The sequence below is a fragment of the Nyctereutes procyonoides genome, unplaced genomic scaffold, assembly GCF_905146905.1.
Source record: "Nyctereutes procyonoides isolate TBG_1078 unplaced genomic scaffold, NYPRO_anot_genome, whole genome shotgun sequence".
NCBI classification, from domain to species: Eukaryota; Metazoa; Chordata; class Mammalia; order Carnivora; family Canidae; genus Nyctereutes; species Nyctereutes procyonoides.
Window position 1 is genome coordinate 39,267,590 of NW_026575046.1, and position 12,682 is coordinate 39,280,271.

At 34.2% G+C, this 12,682-nt stretch overlaps 1 protein-coding gene across 5 annotated transcripts in view; it reads left to right on the forward strand.

The window, feature by feature from the left end:
* GABRG2 (gamma-aminobutyric acid type A receptor subunit gamma2) overlaps window positions 1-12,682 on the forward strand; it is a 106,691-nt gene that overhangs the window by 22,851 nt on the left and 71,158 nt on the right. For 4 of the 5 annotated variants that reach the window (XM_055324778.1, XM_055324780.1, XM_055324779.1 and 1 more), the window contains exons 2-4: window positions 5,254-5,405; window positions 7,080-7,147; window positions 9,417-9,637. In XM_055324778.1, coding sequence (XP_055180753.1) covers window positions 5,254-5,405; window positions 7,080-7,147; window positions 9,417-9,637 — 441 coding nt within the window. The remainder of the gene's footprint in view (window positions 1-5,253; window positions 5,406-7,079; window positions 7,148-9,416; window positions 9,638-12,682) is intronic. The other variant, XM_055324781.1, reaches the window with a different exon arrangement.

Genomic DNA, 12,682 nt, shown 5'->3' on the forward strand with positions numbered 1-12,682 from the left:
AAACTTGGGCAACATGATGTAAGGAACAACACTTTCTTCTGTTACTGATGCTTTTGGACTGAGGATTCCCAATGGATTCTATGGTCTGATGAGAATCTGGGGTAGAAGAGAATCTCTGTAAGAGTAGAAAAAGGAAAGAATAGAGATTTATGTCATATAAGCAGTAGAGATTCACAGTAGAGGTGATACTAACAGAACAGAAAGTCAAATGAAGAGGAATTTTTAATAGAAAAAATTAAAAAACTTTCATTTTGCTGACAGATCTCCTGGATTTTTTTGATATATAAAATACCCTGTATTTAAGTCATTGTACGTATAAAATAAAACTAAAACTTGTACCAAAAAAATGTTACTGAAACTAATGTTATAAAAGAATGACATACTGATTATTTTAAAATAGTTTAAACATGAAAATAAATGATTTTTTGAAATTTTTATTAATTTTTTAAATTCTACTACTTATCTATGTGAGAGAAAGAAAAAAATGTAAATTCTGTCTTTAAGATGCCAAATATCAATGCATTTTAAGATACCCAAAAAGACAAACGTTTTTATATCTTACCTATATGTTTGCTGTTATACTACCCTCGGATAGTAACTAGATTTTTCCTCCTACAAAACTCAGATCTTTATTGAATTTGTAGGAATCCAAAATACATAGATTAAAATTTAAAATTCCATAAACTGCATGATTACTTGTCAGAGTCCAACATACAAAATATGTACCAAAATTCAAGTATTTATAATGTTTTATATAATTGAGAGCAACCTCTTACTGAACATCTATCAAATATTTCTTTTGTTTTTCTAAGCCACTTTTTTTCTAAATAAAATCAATTTTTGTTTCTGATTATAAACATTAACTTATTACATGCTGGTAATCATGCATAAGTTCAAATCATGCATAAAACTGGAAACATGAAAATAAAAGTAATCTAATTTACAAGATGGTGACTCAGAAGACTAAAGTAGGAATAGGAACCTGGGAATATATAGTTTTAAGAGCCCACTGTGTATACACACACACACAAACACACACCCTTCCCACTGGTTTAAACACTCTGTGACTGAGATTCTCAAATTTTATTTCATTTTATTAAGATTTTCTTTATTTATTCATGAGAGACACAGAGAGGCAGAGACATTGGCAAAGGGAGAGGCAGGCTCCCTGCAGGGAGCCAGATCCTGGGATCCCTCCCTGAGCTGAAGGCAGACACTCAACCACTAAGCCACCCAGCGGTCCCTGATTCTCAGCTTTTAATATGCATATGTATTGTTTAAAGATTTGTTAAAGATTTTGATTCAGGGGATCCCTGGGTGGCACAGCGGTTTGGCGCCTGCCTTTGGCCCAGGGCGCGATCCTGGAGACCCGGGATCGAATCCCACATCGGGCTCCCGGTGCATGGAGCCTGCTTCTCCCTCTGCCTGTGTCTCTGCCTCTCTCTCTCTCTCTCTCTTTCTCTCTGTGACTATCATAAAAAAAAAAAAAAAAAAAAAGATTTTGATTCAGGAATCTCAGTGGGGTCCAAGGTCCTGCATTTCTAACAATATTCTAGCAGTGCTCATACTGCTGGTCCAACATTCCCAAGCAGATGGCTTTCTAGCATTTTTTTTAAAAGATTTTTATTATTTATTTATTTATTCATGAGAGATAGAGTCAGAGGGAGAAGCAGGCTCCATGGAGGGAGCCCCTTTTTTGGACTCAATCCCAGAACTCCAGGATTACACCCTGAGCCGAAGGCAGTTGCACTTAACTGCTGAGCCACCCAGACATACCATTTCTAGCATTTTTAAAAAAGTTTTCAAAGAAGACATTTTTAAGAGTATATTGATATTATATTAAATATTTAATATAAAATATTAATATTCTACTTAATTATACTATATTATAATATAAAATACAAATGTAATTAGAATATAATTAAATAAATTATAAGTTGATTAAAACAAAATATTTACTGTAAAAATTAAATGAATAAATTATTAAATTTAATATAAGATCATAAAAAATTTAAGAATGGATTTTTAGTTCTCTTTTGATAAGATTACTTTTAAAAGTAAAAGGCATAAGAAATAATTACTTGTAAAGGCTATTACATTTGGATAGATACCTTTATCCTTTAAAGGTATACCTTGGATATACATTTGGATAGATACCTTTATCCTTTAAAGGTATACCTATATAGGTATACCTATAAAGGATACCTTTATCCTTTAAATACCTTTAGAAGGTATTTTATGTTTGTGCTCAGCACACTCCACTGTCAAGTCTGGTTTTTTTGAGTCATTATCAATCTGTTTCTGCCCAGGCCTTCTGATGGGGTTGACAATGCCACGAAATGCCTTGTCTAATGATCAGACATTATTGTTCCTAGAGAGCCCACCTATAAGTGAGGAGATCTTGACTCCAAAGTTTGAATTCTAAAGAAACAGCTAATGTTGAATGAGAGAGGTTCTTTTTTCTTTTTTTAAGATAAATCTGGAAACAATCCCAGATTATGCATCAGCCCCATTAATTTAGACCTCAGCTGGGAAAACTCTAGAGAATAAAAACTTCATTTATTTACAATATAGGGGTTCATTATTCTTCTTCCTGGAAAACATCTGTTTTTAATTTTTCTCAGCACATATTAGATATAAACCTAGAAGCAGCATCTATAGATTCAGGTCTTTAGTTACATGGTTGGAGCTGTTATAAATCTAGCAGTGGTCACTTTATAACAATAATTATAATGGATCTATTTTCAGGGCTAGGTGTCAGATAGTGTGTGAAGCACTTATTAACCATTATCTTAACCTTACATAAAAATATGATATGAATGCTAGTGTTAACTCTATTTTAAAGATAAAAACTTTGAGAGGTTTAGCAAGGTTAAATAACTTGCTCCAGGTCATAAAATAGTAAATGATAGAGGTAAGACATGATGAATCCAGAAAGCAAACCTAGTACTTTCTAACTCCAAAGTATGTTCTTTTAATTCTTCAACTCTTTTTTTTTTTTCCTCTGTCTGGCTAAGTAGGTGACCTCGATTATGACAAAATCTCTCACAAATAATTTTATATGAAATAATTCATTTGTTTATTGTTTTGGCTTCTAATCGTGATGATTCTAAAAGATTTAGTGATGCAATTCTGAAAAGTAGTATTCCTCCTAAGCAAGATTGTATTTTCACCTAATGTATTTTTCCTCCTAATCTGCCAGATGATGGTAACAATAATAATACAGCACCAGCGTGCTTGGATCATTTACTTCTTAGTGTGAGGAGTTGCTGTAAGAGAGTGAACCAAATGATTTAACATATATTCCCTTCCCTTGAAGAAACTTTAATAGGGTGCATTTGTCTGAGGTAGAGAGAGAAAGAGCAACAGAGACACATAGGGGGGGAAACAGAAAGGAAGAGGGAGAGATTTTTTTTTTAAGACACTTTTGCATGAACAAATTAAATGGTGTAAAATTCCATAACGATGATATCCAGTGGGCCAACCACATTCTTTTCTCAGAGTTACTGGAATTGATTTGAAAATTTTTTGGTCAGAGAGCTGTTTTTTTCTTCTTAAATTAGTGAGATTTAGGTCATAGGACGAGAGCTCTTAAGCAGTGTTTAGCAGTGCTCTAGAGAAATGAGGAATTGAGGTCCAAGAAGGATTTTCCTAGCAGAGAACTGGCCTTTGCCGACTCTAAGGCCTTTCTCTTTGAGAACTCCTTGAAATTTTGTCCATCCTATCATGCACTGTATGGGTACTTTATGAAATTTCAATGTTGTTTAAAGTCATTATGCTAATTGAAGTACAAGATGTAAGACTGGCTATGTTAGATTTTATGCAGATGTGTGGCTCAGTTTTATAATGGTTCCTCTTTCTAAAGCTTTAAAGAAATGAAAGAGATTACTTGCTTACTGAGTTGATCCATGCCAGTGATTACTCTTAAAACTTTGTCTCCCACTCTCATTCTTAAACCAGATTAATCACACAATCAGCTTTCTTCTACCATATGTAGTCATCTGTTTATCTATACATACACACATATATTTTATATATGTAAATTGATGAATGAGTATGATTGAAGAAAGATAATAAATATTATATATATATATCTTCAGAGTAATGTGGCAGTGGTTTGATTTCTGACAAGATCCATTCTGTATCATAGATTTATGAAAATAAACTGAAATGAGGATGGGAAATTTTATATTTTAAGTTTTTTTCAATCTTATCATAAACCACAGAAGTAGCCAACATTCACTGCATGCTGATAAAAATGAAAATGGAAGCTGTTGCAAGGTTTGCATTGCTCCTTGGTCTGGAAAATAGAATCCTGTGATCCTTTTGTGTGGAGGGGGAGAAGTTGAAATTTGGGGTAGGAGGAGGGGCAAGGTAGAGGAATTCTGATATCTTTCCAAAATTAGCCTTAGCTTCTGGCCCTACTTGTAAGAGTTTTCTGACAGGTTTGGGCATAGAAAACGGAATCACAGGATATTATGTAGCTTCTCAATCACTCAACATAGGCAATTTCAATTACACAATTATAGTACGGTAACTATTAGCATGAGATTCTGGATTAGGAACTTCTGCTGTAATAAAGAGTGGCTTAAAGTCTACAACTACATTTTTCTTCATAGTACCAGGTTCTTAACAATCAAAGATAAATGAGCCGCCCTTGCTTTCGGTGCAAGTGAGGGGAAAAAAATACACATACACACAGCCTGGGGGAAGAGAAAGCAGCAAGACTAAGTTCTCCTTAGTAGTTCAATTGAAAGAGGAGAGGCTTGTCTGGCGGTTTGTGGGAGTGAATCTAATTATCAGTCTCTTACTTTCATTAATAGGTTGAAGCAAGTTAACTTCTTAGGGGAGGAAGAAGTAGACATTGTGTCTGAATTCTGAGACTACATCACAATATTTTAAGCATCACTTTCACAAAAAGAGTTTTTTCTTAAATCCTTCTTGAGCTTTGGCAGGTGGACAAGAAGAATATCAACTATGGGGAAAAGGCAAAAATTACTTGGAAAACATGGTATACTTATAAATGGGAAGATAGAGCATTCTGGGAAACAGGGGAGTACACTTTAATAAATTTGAATCTACATCTGTGCAGTTTAATTAGCTCGATGAAGCCTCAGTGAAAAAATTCACTGTCATCCATTATAATACATACTATAATCCTGTTTCATTTCTCCTTTCTCCTCAGTGGCCTGTGAGTAAAAAATCCTTTTGGATATAGTCAATGTTTCCTGAACAATATTTTTGTTTTCTTAGCCTCACCAGCCAAAAATCTGATGATGACTATGAAGATTATGCTTCTAACAAAACGTGGGTCTTGACTCCTAAAGTTCCTGAGGGTGATGTCACTGTCATCTTAAATAATCTCCTGGAAGGATACGACAATAAACTTCGGCCTGATATAGGAGGTGTGTTAAAGTATTTTGTGATGCCTACCACATTAGAAGAAAACACTGGTGTTTCAATAAGTGGAAATTCTTAAATGATTATTATATGCTGTAAAAATAAAGAATGTAAAAGTAGCATTCAGACATGGGAGTAGGAGGGGCCTTGGTAAATGCAAAGAGGAAAGAGGATCGATGCTCTTCAAGTGAGGCTTGAGAGCTGGAGATTCAAATTCTCCTAGATATCTTAGACAAAGGCTATAGAAGAAATGTGACCACTTCTTTATGAAGTAACATCAAAAACAAACAAGTAAATAAATGGTAAAGAAAGGATATAGTAGTTGCCTACTGCTGTGTCATAAAATGTCACAAATCTCGATGGCATATAATAATCATTTAGTTAGCACTTTGGTAGGGGCAGTCTAATCTAAATTAAGCCAGTTTAGGGCTGCTCATTTAAGAAAGCTATATTCTCATTGTACTCCTGGGACCAGCGGACTAGCTAGGAGTATCTTTCTCATGAAAATAACAGAGTAGGGCAGCCCTGGTGGCTCAGTGGCTTAGCGCCACCTTCAGCCCAGGGCGTGATCCTGGAGACCTGGGATGGAGTCCCATGTCAGGCTTCCCGCATGGAGCCTGCTCCTCCCTCTGCCTGTGTCTCTGCCTCTCTCTCTGTTTCTCATGAATAAATAAATAAAATCTTTTAAAAAAAAGTAACAGAGTAAAATGAAGTAGAGGCTCATACATAAGGGTTAATGCTTGGGATTAGAAATAGTTCACTCACTTGTTCATGTTGTATTAGCCAACACAGGTCAGATGTCAAGCCTGAAGTTCAGAGGCCGAGAAGTAGCCTTATTGCGGGGAAGGCAGAGGCATAGAGGCAGGGACTAGTGAAAAATTCAATCCCACACAGAAAATTAGGGCATGGCACTTTCAGGGAGAGTGGAAAAAGATGAGAAAAACATACTTGTTGAATTGAAGCCCAGAATGCTATTATGAATCCTTGTTCATTAAATTTTAAATGAAAATGGAGCACGTCCATTTGGTCATGGATGTAATACTACATGATTTTTACTGTCAGTCCTCTTTGACGAATAGGTGTGTATTGGATTTCCATATGGTTTCCTCATATTATTTGATGAGTCACACAATTGAGTAAGTCATTGAAGAAGATTGATTTTGTGTTGACTGAGGTGTATGAGGATAAAGTGGTCATGAAAGGAATCAACAGAGGGCAATGTTTCTAAAACAATTAATAATATTTGTTGCTATTTATGTCTCTACTTCATGTTTCTAATATTTTTTTCTGGATCACTAAGTAGTTATTTTTTCTACATGGGTCAAGTCAGGTTACCATGCTTAAGTTAACCCCATGGCTTAAAGAAAAAATGGTAAAATTAAGGTTGAAGAAAATCTGAGCAGTGTTTTCGTATTTGTTCATTTTAATGTAATTTTAAAGGATAATCAATTTCAAAACTCTAATTTGCTTAGTTATTACATTTACATGCTTAAAAGGAGTTTTTTTTTTTTTTTGGAAAACAGTTACTCAATGTAGTGAATTAATTATTGACACCAAATTAGTTGTGAATAAATCACTTCTAATATAGCAAAATAAATCTATTTCTAGAATAACACAGACTAAAACATTAAAATGTTGTGCTTCTCCACATGCACATATCTCTGTCATTCTCTTTACAGTGAAACCAACATTAATTCACACAGACATGTATGTGAATAGCATCGGTCCAGTGAATGCTATCAATATGGTAAGTTTCTGATAGTCTATTTTATTAACATATTAGACAAGAGATGTAGTGTCAAAAATAGGAAAGAATATGCCAACAAAAAATTCGTACAGGAGAGACAATCTTTCAGATTCTTTTTTCTCTTTTGTAATATGAAGATAACTTTTTTATAATGTTATGAGAATTAAATGTGATCTATATAGATAAATTAATTCTTGTAAAAAAGTGCTAAAAAACATAACAACATAACAAATACAACATAATGATACTATAATTTTGAAATAGTGTTTACCAACCTAGCAGTAAGACGCTCTGTTGAGTTAGGGAGATAAGAAAGTTTAAGCGTTCTCACGAGTGGTGATTAAAAACATATGCCGGGATGCCTGGGTGGCTCAGCAGTTAAGCATCTGTCTTTGGCTCAGGGCGTGATCTTGGGGTCCTGGGATCGAGTCCCACATCGGGCTCCCTGCATGGAGCCTACTTCTCCCTCTGCTTATGTCTCTGCCCCCGCCCCCCCTGTTTCTCATGAATAAATAAAATCCTTAATAAATAAATAAAATAAAATAAAATAAAACATATGCCACTACCTGCATAGTCAATGCAAATAAGTTTGCCTGTTTAACCATTAAACAAATACCAACACATATCTTCCATATAACTACAGTTTTTCAGTATATTTAGCATTCTAATGCAAATTGTAAATATTTAAGAAGAAGCTATATGGATAGTTTATTTAAACATAAAACTTTTAATTGCAGGAATACTAATTCCAGGAGCTATTATCCCAGGACCACATTTTATGAAATGCTGATTCAGTGACTCTTAAATCTTTTATTTGTGTGCATGTGTGTGTGTTTCTTTTTGCCAAAGTGTAGATCAGAAGTTAATTAGTTAATCCACTGACTGGCACATCACTAATTAGTTGACAAAGACTTTCATAGAATAGGTTCCCTTATTGTTTGTAGACTACAAATATGGAACTAAGTGGTGAATGAAGTAATATGGCTTACCCTAGTGGAAATGTAGTTAGTTACAACAAGATGTCACAGTAGGAGGTGCAAAGAAATAACACAGAACAATGCATATAAGGCAAAGGAAGAAGGTTCTAGTCTGATCCTGACGGTCTGTGTATTTTGGGCAAATAAATAATCTCCCTGTTTGTGTGTATTCTTCATTACAAAATGGTGGTGGGTTGATGGGATTGAATAGGAAATATGGATAATTCTCATCACCCAGCTCTCATATTCTGAGTATTGAATTTTTTCTTTAACTTTCTCATTTATAGACATCATTAAAATCAAGTTATAAAATAATGTTAAATAATATCTAAATATGACAAACTGGAACTTCGGTGTTCTGACTCCAGGTCTACTAGTCTGAATTCACATCACACTTACTTCTCTGATTAAAGTCAATCACTTGCCATTTGAGTGATATATACTTGAAGGTAATCCTTTATAAAGTTATTTCTCATCACAGCACTTTGCAAATGTGCTTTGTGATGCAGTTAGTACAGTAGTAAAGTTTTTTTTAAGATTGTTTTTTAATTGGTTCATTTACTCTTGTTTAGAGAAAAGGACAAGTATAATAGTAACAGAATTTTTAAGGTTACCTTAGCATTTGGTGTTTGCTATCTGTCAGACACTGTATAAACCACTTTATGGGCATTCCCCTTTTCCATCTTCACATTATCTAACAAGACAGGTCCTTAAAGATCTCAATTTTATTATGAGGCAACTGAACCTCCAGAGCTCCAGTTTAGGACTGTTTTGAGTATTATGGGCTTGCTTCACTTTTTAGCAGTGATTCTGAACCTGGGTGATTGTTTTCCTAGAGATATATGTGGCAATGTCTGGAGATATTTTTAGCTGTCACAATATGCAGAGAGTTGAGGGTGGTGGTGGTGGTGCTATTGGCATCTAGTGGGTAAAGGATAACAATGCTACTAAGCGTTCTACAGTACACAACACACCCCCAAAACAAAGAATAAGCTGGCCCAAATTAACATGAGAAACTGCTCTAGAGACATTGAATTCAAATGATTATACCACAGCTACGATCTTTCACTAGAATTAATCTAAACAGGTCTATTTTTTCATAAAAATATCAATTTGTCTACAAAAGATGGGTGAGTCTCCTTAGCAAAGCTTTCACTTTCTTTTGGATTATTCAAAACCAAAGTAGTTTTACTTTGTATTGGCAGTGAGAATACAAATGATAAATGCAAACAAATGCTCTACAATACAATTCTGTGTTAAAAATATTCTATTTCACCTTTTCTTTGAAACAGGAATATACAATTGACATATTTTTTGCCCAAACATGGTATGACAGACGTCTGAAATTTAACAGCACGATTAAAGTCCTCCGATTGAATAGCAACATGGTAGGGAAAATCTGGATTCCAGACACTTTCTTCAGAAACTCCAAAAAGGCTGATGCACACTGGATAACCACCCCTAACAGGATGCTGAGAATTTGGAATGATGGTCGAGTGCTCTACACTTTACGGTATGCTTTTGAAAAAAGGAAAGCAGTAATCTCTGGGAATAAAACAAAGATCAACTCCACTCTCATAAAAGAAGAGGAATGAAAGAAATTTCAAACTTATGTCAGGGTGGGCACATGTGATCAAAATAATATGTGATGGTACAAAATTAGTTTTTCTTTCTCTTATCAGTGAGCTTTTTCAAAGTCATAGGTAGAAATTATTTTCTATGACTGATATGAGAACTCTGTTTTCTCGCAGACATGAAATTTCCCTTGGCCTTTGGAAGGTTACCTGATTTTTGTGCCAGTTTTGGCTTTTGCATATGTGTTCTGCTACTTTAGAATAAGGAAACAAAAATAGTCAGTTATCCTTGGGACCACTAGTTGCTATTCTTGGAAATGTCTCTGTTTCCAAGGAAACTATTGCTAAAGGATAAATTTTGGTGTGGAGGTCTGTACCTCCTTCTCTTTAGCTGCATAATAGTAAGTACAATGAATTCTATCTCCCAGCACCCACTCCCCACTACCTTCATAGGCTGACTTAATTTATTGGCTATATTGGGAGTGGACTTCTTTAGGGATAACTCAAAGGTGGTATCTTTTATTTTCTGAACTTAAAAGTTAAGAAATATTTGGGAGATTTTCTACTTAAATTACTGGATACCATTATCTTACCACTTGCCTTTACGTGCCTTTAAAATATTTTTATCTCAAGGTTTCTCATGGGTGAGAGTATAATATTAAACAACATAATAGATAAGTACATAGACTTAAGAACCAGGAAAATCTGGCTTTGGTTCTTAGCTCTGTATCTTACTCTCTATATGAATTAGGACAACTCTCCAGAATTTCTATGCCTAGGACTTAGGGGCAGCTATCTGGTTGCAGGAGGGGTCTTGGTTTTATTAGTAAGTTTGATGTTTTTACTTGGTTACATTTTTATTTAAAGAGATTAGGTAGAAATTGATGGAGATTATTGGAAAGGAGGCACTGCCACCCCCATGGTTCGTGCTCCACCCGAGACGGTCTGAGCAAACTCTTTTCATTTCTTTAATTTCTATAAAAAAATAAAATAAAATAAAATAGAGATAGGGCATCTGGGTGGCTCAGTTGGTTAAACATCTATCTGCCCTTGGCCCAGGTCATGATCCTGGGGTCCTGGGATCAAAGGCCCATGTTGAGCTCCTGCTCAGTGTGGATTCTGCTCCTCCCTCTTGCTCTGCCCCTCCCCTCTGCACATGCTCTCGCTGGTGCTCTCTCTCTTTCCCCTAAGTGAATAAATAAAAAATCTTTTATAAATAAATAAACAAATAATTAAAAATAAATAAAACAGAGATAATAATTCTTATAATTATTTTATTTCTCATTTATCATAGTTTTATTTATCATAGTTTTATCATATGGAGTAAATGGACCAATAAGTAAATTATTTAACATGCAACCTGATATATAATAAGCACAACATATATTAAAGTTATTTATGTATATTTTCACTAAAAATAATGGATAATATGATTCTTCTAGATCTTAGTATCCTGGAACTTTTCACTTCAAAACGATTCCTTTTGAAAGTTCTTGTGGCAGGATGCCTGGTGGCTCACTGGTTAAGCATGTGCCTTTGGTTCAGGTAATGATCCCGGATTCCTGAGATTGAGTCCCACATCAGGCCCATGGCAGGGAGTTTGCTTCTCCTTCTGCCTATGTCTCTGCCTCTCTCTCTGTCTCTCATCAATAAATAAATAAAAACTTAAAAAAAAAGCTCTTGTGGCATATACTTTATTCCTTATATAACATTTGGCTTACAAAATATAATACTTTAAAATAGCTTCAGAATCTTTATCAGAGTTATGTCAGTAACTAGGAAAAATGGCCATAATTGCAAAAGAAATTCATGGCATATATTTGTATTCATCATGGATTTCATTAAATGAGAGAGAGTATAGTGAATGAAATCAAGGATCAAAGGACTTAGGATAGTGTGAGTGACTTAATATTTCAAAAGCAAGACTGACTCTGATTCATACCAAATTTTACTTTCCACTAGATTCTAAGTCCTTTGATCGTTCTCATAACTACACCCATTTTTTCAATTCCATTAATTTGTGGAATCTCTATACAATATTTAATTATAGAACTACCTCAACAATGTCACTCATGAGATTCAAAGTTTGAATGAGTTGTGACTCTATACAGAGAGTTGATTTTATTCTTGTTGTATTCTATATTATGACCATTTGTGGGTGCAGAGATAATACATATACATACATATGTATCTCTTCATATCTGCAATCTCTCTAAATTATTTTCAATTTTAATAATTCCAGTTTAATTTGAAAATGATTTAAAAAATCAAATTTAATTATAATTGCACTTATAAAAAAACTAACCTTTTCTTTGAAAGAGCATATAATTATTGAGTGACAGTGATTAAAACCTTTGGCTTTCGAGACAAATAATCTTGGGTTCAAATCTCAACTGTGCTGCTAGCTTTGTGACTTTGGACAAGTTTAAGGACAATAAAGACATAATAACACTTACTAAATTAGAGAACAATTTACTATACCCAGTGCCAGATAGATGATTAATGGCTCAATATTATTATTTATACTTAATTAGTAATTGTTAAGATTAGTAATTGTCCTATTATACCACAGAAAAATATCTCTCCAATTAAAAATTATGCTGAATTATGAAGTCTCTTAAATAAATGTTTATAAACTAATACTTTTTTTTTTTGCTTTAAGATTAATACCTGTAAGATAGATAAGCAAAGAAATAAGAAATCTTAAAAATGATCAACTCATCACCATTACAATGTTGGAATATATTCATACTTCTCCAAAGGCAAAGGTGGTCAGAACATCTGGAACTCCATTAAATTTCATCCTCCTAGAATCCCAGCCCATATTGAGATCAAGAAAACCTGTATCTTTAATAGCATCCCAGATGCAAACTAATTGAGATTCACTAACAAACATTTTTCTAATATGTCTGTGTATGTGTATTTAAATTTCTTGTTTGCCATTAAATATTCTTCTACTCTATAACATCCTATTTAATGGCTTC